Here is a 20,292-nt window from a genome sequence, read left to right as displayed (position 1 = left end):
GGAAAGAAACTGTTTCGGTGTCTGGTCGATTTGATACTTAACAATTGTTGTATTCGTTGTCAGTCATATAGGCTAAGCTTTATTGTTTTGAAAAGTGAGCCTTCTGTTTATTTGTCTAAATTATTTTCTATATTAGGATATAATACTAGGCTATAGTATTTATGGACATTAGGCCAAATCTACATGGGTTTCTTCCCTTTCACTTCAATTAGTTTTTAAGAAAAAAGAAAAAAAAAACTGCATGGGCAGTGCGTCATAATAATGTACGGCATCAAAATGTAAGAACAAATCTAAAGACAACAATAATAATAATAATAATAATAATAACAATAATAATAATAAAATTAATTATTAACACTCCTAAAAGTACAGTATAGTGCTCAGATACACTTACGGTAGGTGACCTAACCCTAGTTGTTACTTTGTTTCAACTTTTCAATTATTTCATTAATTAACTAATAAACAAATGCCTTTCCGATATGATATAAGTGAAAAGGGAGACGATTTCGAAAATGATTTCACCAAAAGGCGGATGCGAACTCGGGTCTCCCGCGTCAAAAACGATATGTTACTCGTATTATCACTTACGCCACTGAAAATGTTGCAGTCCAGCCGTCTTTTGTAATATTTGTAAATATGGAGTATATGCATTGTGTAAAAACATTAAATAAAAGGCACCAGACTACAGAAAATGGCATATACTAAAGTATTTATTTTTCTGGGGGAGGACCCACCCAGATTTATTTTGCTTCCGACGCCCATGCTTGATGATGAAGTATAGTCTACAGGATATAACAATGAAGTGCTTTTCCAATCCCGATTCCACAAGGTTTTATTCCGCATCCACCCGCTCCCGCTATATTAACTATATTATTCGCCCGCTGCCCGCTTAGAATAAATTTCTAAGCACCAAAATCGCAAAAACAAATCAAAATAATAATAGTAATAATACTAATAAATAAATAAATTAATTTTTAACTCTATAAAAACTGTAGTTTATATTTATCCTCTCCATTTCTATTCCTCTCTACTCAAATTAATTGTCAGTGTATCTAAAATTGTGTATCTTAGAAAAAGAAAAAGAGGAACTACCTCTTAAACATGCATATCTTAATTTGATGTTGCTTTAAAACGCTGAAATATATAATGTATTTTATTCTGAAGGTGAAAGTGGTCCAGTTATTTAACTGCCTGCGGCGCCGTCAGGATCACGTTTTTTCCCCTTTTAATTAAGAGGATACAGCTTACAATACTCGTTCAAGAGTAAGGGATTGCTCAAAACTATGCTATTTTACATATTTCTGTTATTTGTGTACAATCACAACGAAAAAACAGATGTGTATGCTATTTGTAAAAAAAAAAAAAATGTAAACAAGATGCTGGTTCAAGTGCGCGTCACAGAAATTGCCTACAATTCTGCATATAGGCTTGCTACTTATTAATTTAATTTTATTTCGTTTTGTTAAATTATTATTCATTAAGAAATTTATATTTCGCATATGGGCATTTTTTTTATTTTACATACAGCTTTTTTGGGTTTTCTCTGTGCATAAGATCTGCGCGTGATGTTCTGATGTTTATGCTGCTTTTTGCTTGTGTACAATTAACCCCTCAAAACGAATTTAACTGTTATTAATGTGTCACAGCCACGTTTCAATTTAAATGTAATTTAACACAATCTGGTCGTTAATAATAACTAAACGCGTCGGTTGTCGTTTGGAAAAAAAAAACAGAAATTAACATTTCTATTTTCAATGCAGTCTAATAAAAGTTCAACAGGAAAAAAATAAAAGAAAATAATAATAAAACTGCTCCTGCTTATGAATAAATTTTTGCTTGATGATGAAGTATCTAAATAGTCTATAGGATATAACAAAGTGCTTTTCCAGTCCCGCTTCCACGAGGTTTTATTCCGCATCCACCCGCTCCGCGCTATATTAACTATATTATTCGCCCGCGGCCCGCTTAGAATAAATTTCTAAGCACCAAAATCGCAAAAATACTGTAGTTTATATTTATCCTTCCCATTTCTATCTGTCTCTACTCAAATTAATTGTCAGTGTATCTAAAATTGTGTATCTTAGAAAAAGAAAAAGACGAACTACCTCTTAAACATGCATATCTTAATTTGATGTTGCTTTAAAACGCTGAAATATATAATGTATTTTATTCTGAAGGTGAAAGTTGTCGAGTAATTTAACTGCCTGCGGCGCCGTCAGGATCACTTGATTTTTTTTCCCTTAATAAAGTGGATACAGCTTACAATACTCGTTCAAGAGTACGGCATTGCTTAAAACTATGATATTTTACATATTTCTGTTATTTGTGTACAATCACAATAAAAATTAAATAAAATTTAAAAAAAAAAACGTGTAGGCTATTTGTAAAAAAAAAATGGAAACAAGTTGCTGGTTTACGGGTGCATCACAGAAATTGCCTAAAATTCTGCATATAGGCTTGCTACTTATTAATTTGTTAAATTATTATTCATTCAGAAAAGAAAAACATATATTTCTTATGTGGGCCTATTTTATTTATTATTATATATAGGTTTATTGGGTTTTTCTCTGTGCATAAGCTCTGCGCGTGAGGTTCTGATGTTTATGCTGCTTCTTGCTTGTGTATAATTAATCCCTGAAAACGAATTTAGCGGTTTACGTCAGTTGTCGGTTGGAGAAATAAAATAACCGAAATTAACATTTCTGTTTCCGATGCAGTCTAATAAATGTTCGTCAGGAAAACAAAGAAAGAAAACAAAATAACAATACAACTGCACCTGCTTATGAATAGGCTATCTTTTTGCTATTGGTTTGAACCATAATTTCAGGAAAGAGGAATCATTGAACTATTGTACTGGTATTTGTGACCAACGCCCCCTAGAGCTGGCCATGGTGTTTGGCTACAGAATGTTGTTCCTTGCGCCACCTGGTGGATATTATATGAAGTGCAACAACGTTGTAAAAAAATCTAAAAAAGCCGCTGCGGCAGGACGCGTGCCCACGCGTGCCGAATTGCAGGCTGCCGCGTGAAAATAGACGCATTTTTAATGGCCAGATCTGTATGTCTCTTATACTCAACAAGGCTGCATTTATTATTCCTCTGGTACTGTACTAAACCTGAATTTTCAGCTGCTTTTAGTCTTCAGTGTCACTTGATTCTTCAGAAATCATTTTAAAGGGATAGCTTACCCCAAAAAAGACCTTCGTTCATCTTCAGAACACGAATTAAGATTTTTTTTATGAAATTCGTGAGCTTTCTGACCCTGCCTAGACATCAACTGACACATTCAAAGCCTAGAAAAGTACAGTAGTAAGGACATTGTTACAATCATATATGTGAGATCAGTAGTTCAACCGTAATATTATGAAGATCTAAGATCACTTTTTGCTTGCAAACGACTTCAACAACAATTCCTTCTCTTTCCAAAAGAATTCTCATACAGTAGCTTCATAAAATTATGGTTGAACCACTGACGTCACATGGACTATTTTAATGATGTCCTTACTACCCTTCTGGGTCTTGAATGTGTTAGTTGTGTTGCTGTCTATGCAGGGTCAGAAAGCTCTCAGAATTTCATCAAAAATATCTTAATTTGTGTTCCGAAGGTGAACAAAGGCTTTACAGGCTTCATATGCAGTTTTCTTTTGCCCAAGAAACATCAACAGTTTTATCACTGCTGATACTTTGATGAATAGAAATCATTTGTAACAATGTAAAAGTCTTTACTGTCACTTTTAAATGATCCAAAATTGATGAACAGTAGTATACATTACACACACACACACACACACACTCTCACACACACACACACACACACACACACACACACACACACGTTGGGTTTACATGTTTTATGGGGACATTCCATAGGCGTAATGGTTTTTATACTGTACAAACCGTACTTTCTATCGCCCTACACCTACCCTACACCTAAACCTAGCCCTCACAGGAGATTGTGCACAAAAAACTTACTTCATCAAAAAAACTCATTGTGCATGATTTATAAGCCTGTTTCCTCATGGGGACCTGAGAAATGTCCCCACAAGGTCAAAATCTACTGGTATTCCTATCCTTGTGGGGACATTTGGTCCCCACAACGTGATGAATACCAGGTACACACACACACACACACACACACACACACACACACACACACACACACACACACACACACACACACATAGGCACATTCTCACTGATGCTTACTGATCCAAGACTATCACATTTCATTTTTGCAAATTTGGCAAAACCTTATTCATGTCAGCCAGCTAGATAACATTACCTTGATGACAAATCCTCAGAATTTGCAACAACAATGTAGAGGATATCACAGAAAACCAAATGTTTATATTTGGAAGGCATTAAAAAGAACATAAAAGCTCACTGAATGTAAAATCCAAACGTCACAATTTCTGAGAATGATTCACTAGGGGACAGATACAAATAGCCCCATTGGTCAATGCACCTAACAAATGAACTGTTCCAGTAAGCACGGCTTATTATCTGTGTGGACACACTGTGTTCTGATGATTTCTCTATGAATCTTTCTCTTGTTGCTGAGAGAGCATCTCTCTGCCTGTCCTGTTGGTAATGGAGGGGATGATAAAGTTGCTTCGCCCACCTTATTGGCAGGGGTTTGCAGCGTTCCAAAGGCCTTGTAAATCTTGTTAGGAGGAAAGCGTGGCAGGTGTGGAGGATTCTGCTTCCCCTTTGCGTTTGCTGCCGAGATGAATCAGCTCGGGCTGAAAAAAGACTCCGATCTGACACTAATCAGCAGGCAAAGACAAACAGTTGTGAGCCCAGCGGGTAATGGTGGAGTATTCGTTTGAGATTGGTTTGGATTGTCTGCTGATCTAGCAAAGGGATTGTCTACTAAACATGTGGCCTTAAAACGGGACAGACACACTTAGACCTTTACTTTCAATTGCTGCATACCAGACAAAGCCTTCTGTCAAATATCTATCAAAGGTTGACAGTTCAGCAAAGCTTAATGTGATCTACTCTGACCATCATGAACCACTTTAACTAAAAAAAGTAGAAAGTTCACAGTAATAGTTCTTTACAAAGCCTAGATCCATGACTGGATGTAAAACTGTGGAAAAATTCACTCACTATCACCATAGTGGCCAAAGGCCTGGGGCTCTGCGGCTCTTTTAGAGCGGCCTTTGCTTTCAGAGATATTTACAGGGCTTTCACAGGGCTTTTTTCCTTACAATCAGAACCTTAGTGAGCCATTCAGACATTGACCAGCAGAGATAAGCGATAATGAGGGAGTCTGAAGGACAGCTGAAGAAACCTTTAAAGAAAGTGTGAGAACTTGGGCTGTGAATCTTTTATTTTTATAATCATGCCGCCTCCTAAGACACCTCTTTTTAGCCAAATTCTAAGGCATCATCGCAACTATCTTTCGCCTATTCCCAAAATGCATTGTGACGAGCACAGTTAAAAAATAGATTTAGGATGGTGGATGAGAAATAAACATAGACTACTGCTTAAAAGTTTAGGGTGAGTATGACTTTTTAAGTAATTCATCACTTTATTCAGCAAGGATGCAGCAAAGTGATTCAAAGTGACAGTAAAGACATTGTACATACATTTCTATTTTAAATAAATGTTCTTTAGAACTTTAAACTTCACAAAAACAAAGATAGTTCACCTAAAAAAAAAACGAAAATCCTGTCATTAATTTTCATCCTCATGTCTTTCCTAATCCATAAGACCTTCGTTCATCTTCAGAATGTAAATTAAGATATTTCTGATGAATTCTAAGAGTTTACTGACCCTGACAGCAATGCAACCACCACATTCAAGGCTCAAAAAGGTAGTAAGGACATCGTTATTGTTAAATAGTCCATGTGACATCAGTGGTTCAACCGTAATGTTATGAAGCTACGAGAATAGTTTTTGTGCGCAAAAACAAAAACAGCAACTTTATTCAAAAACTTCTCATCGTTGCTGTTTATGCAGGGTCAGAAAGCTCTCGGATTTCATCAAAAATATCTTAATTTGTGTTCTGAAGATGAACAAAGGTCTTACATATTTTGGTACAATATGAGGGTAAGTAATTAATGGCAGAATTTTAATTTTAGGGGAAACTATCCCTTTAAGCAGTACAACTGTTTCCAACATTTATGATAATAATAATAAATCTTTCTTGATTTCTGAAGGATCGTGTGACACTGAAGACTGGAGCAATGGTTGCTAAGATAATATTTCACAATATTATTATCAGTGTTGGGGTAACACATTACAAGTAACTAGTATTTATATTAAGTAACGCATTTACTTTTTTTTATACTGTGGTCTACTTTACAGACATAAATTTATTTTTCTTTCAGCCTGAGGCTTTTGATGTGAAAGGGCTTTTACATTTGCCAAAAATATAACTTTTTATATAAAAAACAAACAAGCAAACACCGTCCAGATTTTAAAAGTAATGCAAAAGTAATGTAACGCATTACTATCCATAAAAAGTAACTAAACAACTTAATTAGTTACTTTTTTAGGGAGTAACTAATGCATCAATATTGTAATGCATTACTTTTAAAAGTAACTTTCCGTAACACTGATTATTATTCATTTTTACTATATTTTTGATTATATTAATGCAGCTGTGATGAGCGTAAGAGACTTCTGATAAATTAATATTAAAATAATATATTAATATTATGAAAATATCATTAAATAGTCCAGTGTAATTACACATTGACTGTATATTTGTCTTTTATTGAAAAATGTCATGTGGTGCGACCATGATTTACATTAAAATTAATTAATTTCCTCAACATGCTCAATATTTTATTTTTATTATCTATAATGATCTCATATTTTTGTTCTACAATTTCAGAGTTGCTTTCCTAAATGCACTTAGCTTATTTTTCCTGTAAATTGTATAAAACTCATAAAACAGTTTATAAAATACCATTCACTTAACGTTTTAACTGTCACCCATCCCCTCAGTTTTCTTTTAGGCATTTAATTCCAGTGTATTTGCTTATGACCTTTAATGATCCAATACAACCATACTAATAAGCAAAAAGTACTCAAAATAAAACTAACATTTCTTTTTCTTTTCTTTTTTTGCTGAAGAGTGTTGAACTTTCTTCTTCTGTGGTCTACCTTACAGACATGAAATTTATTTTTCCTTCAGCCTGAGGCTTTTAAATTTGCCAAAAATAGAACTTTTTATATTAAAAATAAACAAGCAAACACTACCCAGATTTAATAAGTAATGCAAAAGTAATGTAACGCATTACTTTCCGTAAAAGTAACTAAGTAATGAAATTAGTTACTTTTTTAGGGAGTAACTCAATATTGTAATGCATTACTTTTAAAAGTAACTTTCCCCAACACTGATTATTATTCATTGTTACTATATTTTTGATTATATTAATGCAGCTTTGATGAGCATAAGGGACTTCTGGTGAATTAATATTAATATAATATATTGATTGACACACTGATTGTATATTATATGTTTTATATGTTATAATTATCCACACTAACACAACGTGACCAACATTTGTCATCTTGTGTGTAGAGTGAAGATGAGATGACAATAGCTTAATAACATTAGTAGGAGGCCCCACTTCTTCTTATTATCATGCATGATAAATGTGTGTGGAGTGCATTAGTCGGTGTGTGTGCGTGTATTCCCGCTGATTTGACTCATGCTTTATTCAGAGTGTGCGCTGCGGGGGGCCGTTTCTCCTCAGTAAAGCCGACCCATCAGCAGCGTTACCCAGTCGGCTGAGCACAGCGGGGCCATGGGGCGGCCTCTGTCACTCCATCGACAAAGAAATCAACACTCTGCCCTTAAAACACTTCACACTATTTTCACCTCAGCATGGTCAGTATAAACGATGATTCTCAGCTTGCTGTAACCTCTATCTTAAGTCAAAGTTAGAATATTCGAAATAATAATTAACAGTGTCAGAAAAATCACAGTATGTACTAAGACAAATATTAACAATGCAGAAAGAATTTTTCAGTACGAGTGAAAGCATGTACTCTACTAATGAAAGATACACCTCAAGCTTTACTAATCAACTGCATGCAAAATTCACAAACTCAAAAAAGTTAGTCAGAGACCTTGAAGAACCATAAACCTTTAAATCAAGTAATTTGTGCCCTTAGCAAAGTATCCTCTCATTAGACAGGTCCTCTTTTGCTGTGGCCGGAGGAGATAAATTAATATCATGGCTCACTGATTCCTGTCTGTGTCCAAGACATCCAGCAGCTCCATGAAAGAATTTAGTCATTTATTTTGTTTACATAGAAAAATGCAAGTTGGATCTCCCTTTGCTCATTATTTACTGCTAATTTCAGTGCATCATTTTCTCAATATTATAGATTAGATATAGCAACAGAGGAAATCTTTGCATCTAAATATAGCTTTAAACAATGCTCACTCATTATGTAACTTGATGGCAGTAAAGTGCACAGCTGAGGTCTCCTAATTGTGTTGTGAGTGCACAGGGTCTTTCTTTTGTCAAGAGACCCAAAGTTCTCCATGGGCGGTCTGTCAGAATGAATCATTTATGTATTTAAGGAATGTGAGGTCAGGTCTGAAAGCCACAACAGAGCTCTGAACTCATGCCAACACAGCACACAGCAGGACTGCACAACACACATTCGGGTCAAAGTGCACCATGATGTGCTTGAATCTCTAAAAGCAAAAAAAAAAAAAAAAACGGAAAAAAATAACAATAACTATATATGGGTCATTGACGTGTAAGGCTATTTTTAAAATGAAATAAAATAACTAATATCTATTGTAATTGTTCAAACATTAAGAATGTTGTGTACACACAAATTTATATAAAAATTTTAGATTTAAGATTTATTTTATTTTATTAAATTTAATGTCATGTGGTGCGACCATGATTTATATTCAAATTAATTAATTTCCTTAACATGCTTAACATTTTATTTAGATGTGAGTAATTAAAGTGTTTAGAAACAAAGTATTTGCTTTTGAGTTTTTGTTAATAATGATCTCATATTTTTGTTCTACAATTTCAGTTGCCTTCTTAAATGTACTTAGCTTATTTTTTCTGTAAATTGTATAAAACTGATAAAACTGTTTATAAAATACCATTCTCTTAACATTTTAACTTACGCCCATTCCCTCAGATGGACGCCTAAATGTACTTCACTATATTACAATTAAATCCTAATCTAATCATGACAAACTATATATATTGTTTGAAACGTAAATATTTTAACACTGTTTTTTTGTTACAAATTATAGTGAATTAACAGTAATAGATTCATTTATGACTTTATATTGCCAGTGGAATCTGGTAAAATTGATTAAAATAGTTATAAATAATAAATTACTACATGCATAATTTATTTTTATTTTTTGCATTTTTTCTCATATTACACAAAGATTAAACATAAACCGTCTGAAATGACTCAAATTGCATAAAAATCTATTATAAATGATACCAATATTAAGTATTTTATGTACCTAAACCATCAATTAAATATAAAAGCACAAAAACTGCCAGCCTGGGACACAAAAATCTATAATGGAAAACACTCTGCAGTGGTCGCACCACATGACATTTCAAATTCAGTCATAATTTACAAGCACAGAATAAGCCACCTGAACAAAACAAGATAGCTTCCCACAAAAGGTCACTGTGAAATGTATAATAAAACTAAATACTTGTAGAAATAACTTAATATTAACTGGTTGTTTTTAAGGTCATACCACATGATATCCAAATATGGTAACTACGTACCAGCCGTTGAAAAGGCTAAATCTTTCCAAATTTAAAAGAGAGTTACAAATCTGCTTGATGCTTCCATGGGTCCTTGGCAAAATGGTATATGTTGCAAAGTCTCTATCTATGAATGGATTTCAACACAAAAGGCCCAAAGCGGTAGTTTCTTGATGGCCGCACCACATGATATTTCATAAAATGTCATAGGATAAAAAATCAAACAAAGTTTGTTTGTATATTATTATGGGAATAAAAATACAAATGCTTTGCAATTTTATACAGGATTACAAAACATTTTTGAAATCTTGACAAATAGTGCATACAATTAATCTGAATAAATTTAGGGTCATTTCAATGATGTTTACAAAACTAAAGTTGGTGGACGATTGCACCACATGATATTTTGACACTTTAAATAACAGAAAAATTACAAATAACTTTTTTTTTTTTTTTGAAATTTTATAGTGAGTACATACATGGGAGAGGTACGTCATAAATAGGACATCTTTTGTTTACGCATTTAAACCAATTTTTAACTGAAAAAACGCAACTGGACAGAAATATTTTGGCATCTCGTCTTTGACCCATATATATACTGTACTTTTTGCTTCAAATCAAAGCTTTCTCATCATGTAATTTATCTCAGAGCTGGTTGGTTTTATTCAGGTTTTCTAATGTCAAGATTTTTAAATGCCAGTGCAGAAAATGAACAAAAACAGCTTTCATGAACCAAGACTTGAGAAAAAGTGGGTGATCACGATTGAGTTCTACTCTCCAAGGCTTTTCAGCAAAAGTCTGTTGCCATTAGAATGTAATATTTGGTAATAACAAGTGTGAGTATGTACTGTAACGGTGTGTACTTACCCGCTTGCGGAGGTTGCAGGTGAGGATAAGGTTTCGGGAGAAGGAGTTGGCAAAGGCCGTGTAGAACTCCAGTACTTTGAGTAACGCGTCCCTCCTGATGACATGCAAGTCACAGTACGTCAGAGCCCTCACGTTAGCACAGGCATGAGCCAGTGTGGATTCCTTCCAGAACACGTCACCAAACACATCACCCTTACCTGAAACAAAAAACATCAACAAAATCTTTGTATTTGCTTAGATTTCTGCAATTAGTCATAAAATTTGAGTTAATTTTTAGCAGCCATTACTTTTGTCTTTAGTGTCACATTATCCTTCAGAAATCATTCTAATATGCTGATTTGCTGCTCAAGAAACTATGCTGAAACAGTTGCTGGTGACAGGTCTCCGCTAATCAATAAGACGAGATTGGAGGTGCTGGTCAGAGCTCCAAAAAACTGTCATACACTTGTTTGCCTCAGACCTTTGTGCAGGTCTAATCTGCAGTTACTGGAAATGTTTGGTTGAGGTTATTACTGGCAATAGAAGGTCAAGCAGTTGCTGAATCCAAAAGTTTACATATTTTTTTCTTGCCTACTGTTAATGTTTAGTAAGGACTTGAAAAATGTCACTGTTTGAGTATTATTTAATGCAACTGTTGCGTTTTGTTGTGACTCCAACAACATAAAAACATATGATTTTTCTGTTATTCCTTTAAGCATCCTATGTTTGCCTGTTGTTGTGACTTGAAGATCAGATCACATTTTATGACTAATTTCTGCAGAAACACAAGTTAAGGGTGCACATACTTTGACAAAATTGAGTGACTAATAGTTTTTTGTACTCTGACAGATTTGATTCTCATAGAAGCTTGTTTTTGCCACAAGATTAAAAAATAGGCCTAAATATAATTTCTTGCAATTCTGAGACTATATGTGACCCTGGACCACAAAACCAGTCATAAGTGTAAATTTGTCGAAATTGAGATTCTTACGTCATCAGAAAGCTGAGTAAATAAGCTTTCCATTGATATATTGTTTGTTAAAGGATTGTTTGTTATAGGACAATGTTTGTCTGAGATACAACTATTTGAAAACCTGGAATCTGAGGGTGCAAAAAAATCTAAATATTGAGAAAATCGCCTTAAATGTTCTCCAAATGAAGTTCTTAGCAATGCATATTACTAATCAAAATTCAAGTTTTTATATATTTATGGTAGAAAATTTACAAAATAATGTAACATGACCTTTACTTAAAGGAACACTCCACTTTTTTTGGAAATAGGCTCATTCTCCAACTCCCCCCGAGTTAATAAGTTGAGTTTTACCGTTTTGAAATCCATTCAGCCGTTCTCCTGTTCTGGCGATATCACTTTTAGTATAGCTTAGCATAGATCATTGAATCCTATTAGACCAGTAGCATCGCATTCAAAAATGACCAACGAGTTTCCATATTTGTCCTATTTAAAACTTGACTATTCTGTAGTTATATCGTGTACTAAGACCGGTGGAAATGCAAAGCTTCAATTTTCTAGGCTGATAAGATTAGGAACTACACTCCTATTCCGGCGAAATAGTCAAGGAAGTTTGCTGCCGTAATATGGCTGAAGCAGGAGAAGTAATACCACGCAGCACATGTGCAAATGCAAAACTAGCTGGGAACTCATTTCTGATAATACTCCGCCTGCTTCGGCCATATTACGGCAGCAAACTTCCTTGACTATTACGCCGGAATGGAAGTGTAGTTCCTAATCTTATCAGCCTACAAACTCGCAGCTTTGCATTTCCGCCAGTCTTAGTACACAATATAACTACAGAAGAGTCAAGTTTTAAATACAACAAATATGGAAACACGTTGGTCATTTTTGAACACGATGCTATTGGTCTAATAGGATTCAATGATCTATGCTAAGCTATGCTAAAAGTAATATTGCCAGAACAGGAGAACGGCTGAATGGATTTCAAAACGGTAAAAATCAATTTATTAACTCGGGGGGAGTTGGAGAATGAGCCTATTTCCAAAAAAAGTGGAGTGTTCCTTTAATATGCTAATGATTTTTGGCATAAAAGAAAAATCAGTAATTTTGACCCATACAATGTATTTTTGGCTATTGCTACAAATATACCTGTGCTACTTAAGACTGGTTAATCTCTGCCATATAAAGTCTACATTGTAGGATATAAATTTAGAATGGTAAAAGAAATGTCAGAATTGTGGGATAAAATGTCACATTTATCTTCTGCTTTTTTCACTCCGTAGCAGAAACAAAAGAACAGAACTGTCCAACAGAAACTGAATTGCAAAAAAAAAAAAAAAAAGAGTTTATATTTTTTTTTTTCTCAGAATTGCTGGTTTATTTTATATGTAAGCCTTTTTCTGCCACTGAATAAAAGCATAAAAAAGATTGAAACTTTTTATCTCACAATTCTTTTTTTTCTCTTGCAATTGTAAGTTTATATCTCACAATTCTGACATTTTACTTGCAATTTTGATTTATTTTCTCAGAATTGAGATAAACTTGTAATTGTGAGCATAAAGTCCAATTCTAAGGAGAAAAAAGTCTTTTGTGAGTTTATATCACACTTCTGAGAAAAATGTCAGAATTGCAAGATGTAAACTCACAATTGCAAGGAAATGCCAGAACTGCGAGATGTAAACTTGCAATTATAAGAAAAAAGGAAGGAACTGCAAGATGTAAACTTGTAATTGTGAAAAAATGTCAGAACTGCAAATTTGTATCATGCAATTCTGAGAAAAAAAATCTGAATTGCGAGATATAAACTTGCAAATGCAAGAAAAAAAGTCAGAACTGCGAGTTTGTATCATGCAGTTCTGAGAAAAAGTCAGAACTGCGAGATGTAAACTCAATTGCAAGATTAAAGTCAGAATTGAGTAAAAAAAAGTCAGAATTGTGAGATGTAAACTCAGAATTGTGAGAATAAAGTCAGAATTGTGAGAAAGTCAGAATTGTTAGAAAAAAGGTCGCAAGAAGGTCGCAATTGCTAGATGTAAACTCGCAATTGCAAAAAAAAAATTGCGAACTTGCGAGTATCGTATATCAAATATATCAAGTATATATATGTGAGATAAAACGTTGCAATTACCTTTTTTAATTTTTTTATTCATTTGCGGAAATGGGCTTCCATAATATTACACAGTTCAGACTTGTGGGATACAAAGGCACAATTACCTTTTTTTTATTCTTTTATTCAGTGGCAAAAACAGGTTTCCATAATAACCAGTTCAGACTTGTGGGAGACAAAGGTGCAATTACCTTTTTTAATTTTATTTTTGAATCCTGTTGCAGAAACAAGCTTCCATAGACCTTACTTCAGCATGACATAGGTACAGTATCTTCCAAGTTCACACACCACACTCAGGAGAGAATCTGTACAAAGTGTAAGTACCCAGTGTTCAGCGCTTTTGATGAGGGGCATCATTAGGAGCTCAGCAGGTTTAGTCTGGTGGGTTCAAGTAAACGCCTTGGGGCTAATTAACTCACAGCGTTCGCATCTTATTTCATTTCATAATCATTAAAGCAAAAGAGCATCTGATCCAAATCCCCATTAGAGGGAAGAAACGTTAACTTCTTCTCTACAGTGTCTCATAAGGTCTAATGTCATGTCGTTTGCAGTTACACCACGTCAGTGAAGGGCACGTCACATTCTTGTGGCAGCAGCACATCAGCAAGACTCGAGAGATGAGGAGATCAAGAAATAGGCCAGTCACAGAGAGAGAAAACTCTAAAACGTGGCTGTTTGCACACGTTCATCAAAACAAAATAGCTGTCTTGTTTTTATTGTTCATAGTGGAATTGGTTCCAGGCTCAGAGTTAAATAAGAAGGTAGTAACTGTCCCTTTGTTGAAAAGACGTTTGGAAAAAAAACAGCTGTACACAAATTAGACAGATGAACAAGGCCTGGATAGTTATTGTTTTCTCAATTTTTAATAAGAGGTTTGCGAGCCTGGACTCACTCTTTGCTTTTGAGCTTAAAAATATGCCTGTTTCTCTGACAACAAATCTGGTCATTGTTAGAGCACTGGTGCACTAGAGACTGTGTGAACTATCAGTTCACATCCCTGTGAAACAAAAGATTCAACAATCAATGGACAGAGAATCGGTCCCCACAGTTCCATTCCGGCAGGCTAAGGACACGGCGTGGACAGAGTAACAAATACCACATATAATGCAAGGAGCAGACTGTGGGCTTTTATGTGACTTTGGAGAGTGAACGTGAACGGGAGTTCACTGCGCAAGATCCTGTGTGAAAACCGTCTTTTAGGATCCACTGCATTAGTACTGTGCCCTTTATAAGTTTGTTATTTTTCTGCACTTACCCAAAGCTTGATATGTTCGGGAGCTGCGGTATGTGCCCTCAGGAAAAACCTGCAGAGCTCTGAAGTATTACTGTAGTACAAACTGGCTAATTGCAGAGCACTGGGCTTTCTTGAGCTTAATGAGAATGTGGTGCAATGATGTTGTCAGGAAATATTAACAGCAGCAGCACAGTACAGTATCTCACAAAAGTGAGTACACCCCTCATATTTCAGCAACCATTTTAGTATATCTTCTCAAGGGACAATACTATAGAAATGAAACTATATAGAATATAGAGCATTATAGATTTACTGTCCTCTGAAAATAACTCAGCGTACAGCCACTATTGTCAAAATAGCTGGCAACAAAAGTGAGTACACCCTAAGTGATAACAGCAGTATGCTGTTTAACCATGCAACGCCACATGACCTATTCATCATTTTTATGTTTGTGTCTGCTTGACAGGAGCATACAAAGTTGTGTATCTTGTATTAGAAGAGTTAAAATTAGGTGCTTTAAGTGCAATTCTCTCTTACTGACCACTGGATGTTCAACATGCCATCTCACAACAAAGAACTCTCTGAGGATTTAAGAATTAGAATTGTTGCTTTCCACAAAGATGGCCAAGGCTATTAGAGGTTCAGTAATACCCTGAAACCGAGTTACACTACAGTGGTCAGGGTCATACGGAGGTTTTCCAAGATGGGTTCTATTCAGAACAGGCCTTGCAAGGGTCAATCAACGAAGTTGAGCACTCGTTCTGTGCGTCAGGTGCAGAACCTGGCTTCAAAATACAGATGCATAAGTGCTGCCAGCATTGCTTTAAAGTTTGCAGAAGTAGATGGTGAGCTTGTCAGTGCTCAGACCATACGTCGCACAATGCAACAAGTCGGTTTGCATAGGCGTCATCCCAGAAGGAAGCCTCATCTGAAGCTGGCTCACAAGAAAGCCCACAAACAGTTTGCTGAAGACAACCTGTCCAAGAGCATGTATTACTGAAACCATGTCCTGTGGTCTGATGAGACTATAAGATAAAGTTGTTTGGCTCAGATGGTGTCCAGCATGTGTGGCGATGCCCTGGTGAGGAGTACCAAGAAAATTGTGTCTTGCCTACAGTCAAGCATGGTGGTGGTAGCATCATGATAGCATCATGAGTGCTGCTGGTACTGGGCTGCAGTTGGAAACATGGATTTCATTACGTACTGTACATTCTGAACAGAACATGATGTCTTCTCTCTAGAAACTGGCCCGAACGGCAGTTTTCCAACATGATAATGATCCCAAACACACCACTAAGATGACAACTGCCTTGCTGAAGAAGCTGAAGGTGAAGGTGATGGGGTGGCCAAGTATGTCTCCAGAACTGAACCCCATACCTGTCTAGTTTTAGATTTGAAAATAAGGGAAATTTTCCGGCGCCTGCCGCGAGCAGTCCCACCACCCCAACCAAGCTCCAGTATCCCTTACATTTTAAAACAGGTGACAAGAGCTCAGATTTTTTTTTGGGGGGGGGGGGGAGTTTTTTTTTTTTTTTTTTAAGAACGCAAGTTAAAATTAGTGATGGCAAGTTCGGCTCTTTTCAAAGATTCGGCTCTTTTGGCTGGGCTCCCTTAAAAGAGCCGGCTCTTACGGCTCCCAAATGGCTCTTTATTTAGTATCACTCAGAGCCTTCTATTTTAGCCCAATTTATCAATTGTGAATGTTTTGTGTATTGGTAAGCAACTTTTTAATTCCTTATTTTTCATTTAAAAAAATACAGTTACTATTATTTAACATTTTAATAAAACTTTAATTGAACTCAACCACAGGATAACCTAAATAAAGGGAAAAGTCTTAACATATATAATAAACATATATAACAAAACACCTTTGTCTTTAGTGCAGGTTGGCATTGAAAAAATATGAGATGCCTCAGCTTGGATGGGCTGATGCGATTTCTCCTCTCTGTAATTATTTGTCCTGTTTTTGAGAAGACTATCTGAGGGCACCGATGTTGCAACAATGCAGAGTCTTCCTATCATTACCTTAACCAGGCATCTGCATTCAGCTTTGCAGTCTCCAACATCATTGAAATGCAGCCAGATGCTGCTGCTTTTTCGTTTTTCACAAATTTTTTCACTTTCTCCCAATGGACTCGCATTTAATGCCATCTTCCCCGCCTCTCTCTGTCGCTCTGTGTACCTGGCCTGTACCACTACACTCGCTATCTTTAAAGTATGCACCCCCTTTCCTTCTTTCACATAATGGTACGATCCCACCTCTCCCCGACGGGAGTCGGCTTTTCTCGTTCGCTACAAAGAATCGCCTCTTAGAGCCGACTCGTTCGCGAACGACACATCACTAGTTAAAATACGGGAGATTTACGGGAAAATACTAATATGGGAGGATGGCGGGAAAGAAGGGTAAAATACGGGACTTTCCCGGCCAAAACGGGATACTTGACAGGTATGCTGAACCCTATTAAGCACCTGTGGGGCATCCTCAAGCGTAAGGTGGAGAAGCACCAACGTCCAGCAGCTCCGTGAGGAGTGGAAGAGGATCCCAGCAACAACCTGTGCAGCTCTGGTCAGTTCCATGCCCCGGATGATTAAGGCAGTGCCAGATAACAATGGTGCTAACACAATATATTGACACTTTGGACAAGTTCACTTAGGGTGTACTCACTTTTGTTACCAGCTATTTTGACAAAAACGGCTGTATGTTGAGTAATTTTCAGGGGACAAAAAATCTATACTGCTATACAAGCTGCACATTGACTGCTCTAAAATATATCCAAGTTTCATTTCTATAGTATTGTCCTTTGAGAAGATATACTAAAATGGTTGAGAAATGTTAGGGGTATACTCACTTTTGTGACATACTGAATATATTGAAATAAAACAGGATTCTGTATTTAAGAACATTCAACCTGTTTAAACACAATATGTTTTGGATTCCATCACATGTTTCATTGCAGTGAATATTTCATGGGTAAGTTCCATGTTGAAAAAAACAGCATATGAATTTCCTGTTAAAATCTGCCTTCTAGTAGATCTAGTAGAATCTAGTTACTTTTGTGTTGAAGGGATAGAAATTGTTAAATAAAGTTGTTATTTTTGTTTTGTTTGCGCACAACCGCTTGACCAGTTGAATCACTGATGTCACATGGACTATTTTAACAATGTCCTTATTACCTTTTTGGGCCTTGAACATGCTAGTACTGTTTGTGTCTATGCAGGATCAGAAAGCTCTTGGATTTCATCAAAAATGTCTTAATTTGTGTTCTGAAGATGAATGAAGGTCTTACAAAGTCGGAACGACATGAAGGTGAGTTTTCATTTTTGGGTGAACTATCTCTTTAATGTACCCTCGTGTGGTTTTACTGTGTTCAACCAATTTTACTTTACCAAATTATCTGTTTAAACTAGGTGTTTCAAACCAACATACATTTGTGTATTTGCATTTTTAATCACAAAAATCTTATAGTAACTTGAGATATAGCTCTTGTGATGACTGCCCTATGTGACAACTAGCCCTTGAGGTCTCACCTGACTGTTTATTTTTCTTTTTTAGTTCGGAAAAATGATTTAGCTCACCTAAAATGGCAATAACCTCATCATCCTGAATGACCTCCAGCGATCCAGAAACCACAAAGCAAAGAGTGTCCACGCTCTCCCCAGCGTGGAAGATGAGATCTCCTGGAGCGCAGTGTGTGGTCTGGAACTCCACCGCCAAAGAGCGCAGACAGCCGTCACTGGCCAGCCGGAAGGCAGGGTGCTCGTTGAACACCTGGCGGTTGAGGTGCACACAGATGTCTGCACGCATGTCCTTAGGACAGATGGACAGAACCTAGCGAGTAAAGCAAGGAAAGTCATGTCTTAATGACACATTCTCTGAATGGTATGTACAAAGTTCAATGAAAGTCTTCTTGTCATTGTAACTGAGTTAATTTGTTCTATTTTGGACCTTCAATTATTTACTTTTAGGATACATACTTAAGGACATATAAAAATATACAAACAGACAGACAGTAAAGGAGAAGTTCACTTCCAGAACCAAAAGTTTACAGATAATGTACTCACCCCCCTGTCATCCAAGATGTTCATGTCTTTCTTTCTTCAGTCGTAAAGAAATGTTTTTTTTGTTTGTTTGTTTGTTTTTTAGAATTTTTCTCCATATATTTGACTTCTATAGTGCCCCTGAGTTTGAACTTCCAAAATGCAGTTTAAATGCAGATTCAAAGGGCTCTAAACAATCCCAGCCAAGGAAGAAGGGTCTTATCTAGCAAAACGATGGGTTATTTTCTAAAAAATATATATATAAAATTTATATACTTTTAACCTCAAACCTTGTCTTGTTTAGCTCTGCCTGAACTCTGTTTTTTTTTGTTTTTTTTTCAGTTTACGACAGTTAGGGTAAGTCAAAAAACTCAATCTCAATCTCTCAATCTTGCCCTACATCGCTGTTTTACCTTTTTTGTAAAGGGTTATTGATCTTTTTGCATATTTTTGAAGTTGAGGGAGAAAATGAGATGGGAGTTTTTTGACATACCCTAAATGTCTTGAACTGGAAAAAACAGAGTTCAGGCAAAGCTAGACAAGACAAGCATTTGAGATTATAAAATTTATATATATATATATAATATATATATATATATATATATATATATATATATATATATATATTAGGGGTGGGCATAGATTAATTTTTTTAATCTAGATTAATCTAGATTAAATCTTGGAATTAATCTAGATTAATCTAGATTAAAATGGCTAATTTGAATTCTGCTGAAGGCATTCAGAATATGTGTGCTACCCAAATAATGACTAAAAGTAAGTCTTTGAGAATGGATCATAAAGCTCATAAAGCTGTTCTATGATAATTTGTTGATGAAAATAAATTATGTTCAATTAGATGTACTTGTGTTTACTAACTAACTAACAATGAAATTATTTTTTCTACCTATTAGATTGTGTGTGTTTTTAACGTCAACATCTACCCAACCCATTACATGTTACACCGTACTTTTATTTTGACAGGTTGCCATGAAGTTTCTGTGTCATACAGTATGATATGATGCTAGTTTTCTCAAATGAAACGGTAAAAGTGACACTCATAGCAGTTTGGGAGATTGAGTTTATTTGTTCATGTGAGATGAAAATGCCAAAAATTACCGGGAGCGTCACGTGTGTTTCAGAATGCGTGTAGTAAAAGCTCGTCTCCGCCATGCATACATACAGCTAGGCAAACGGAACATATCAGATTCATATTAAAACGGTCTTTTTGCATTTCAGTTTTCACATACACTAGTCCATATCGCGATTTGAATTAAGTGACAGAGCAACATTTGATTTAGGAATCCAAAAAACGACGAATTTACGTGGCATTTCGCGCTATAGTAGATTCTGTTTTCATGAATGG

At 35.7% G+C, this 20,292-nt stretch overlaps 1 protein-coding gene across 1 annotated transcript in view; it reads right to left on the bottom strand.

Moving 5' to 3' along the window:
* Positions 1-8,593: 8,593 nt before the first annotated feature.
* The window catches only part of kcnh5a (potassium voltage-gated channel, subfamily H (eag-related), member 5a), a 98,437-nt gene continuing 86,738 nt past the window's right edge, over positions 8,594-20,292 (bottom strand). Inside the window, 3 exon segments of the mRNA XM_073816640.1 lie at positions 8,594-8,668; positions 10,599-10,795; positions 18,468-18,762. Of these exon segments, the coding sequence (XP_073672741.1) occupies positions 8,594-8,668; positions 10,599-10,795; positions 18,468-18,762 (567 nt within the window).

This window comes from Garra rufa, chromosome 13, assembly GCF_049309525.1.
Source record: "Garra rufa chromosome 13, GarRuf1.0, whole genome shotgun sequence".
Classification (NCBI taxonomy): domain Eukaryota; kingdom Metazoa; phylum Chordata; class Actinopteri; order Cypriniformes; family Cyprinidae; genus Garra; species Garra rufa.
Note: the sequence above shows the minus strand (reverse complement) of the source record. Positions and strands in the feature narration are given on the sequence as shown.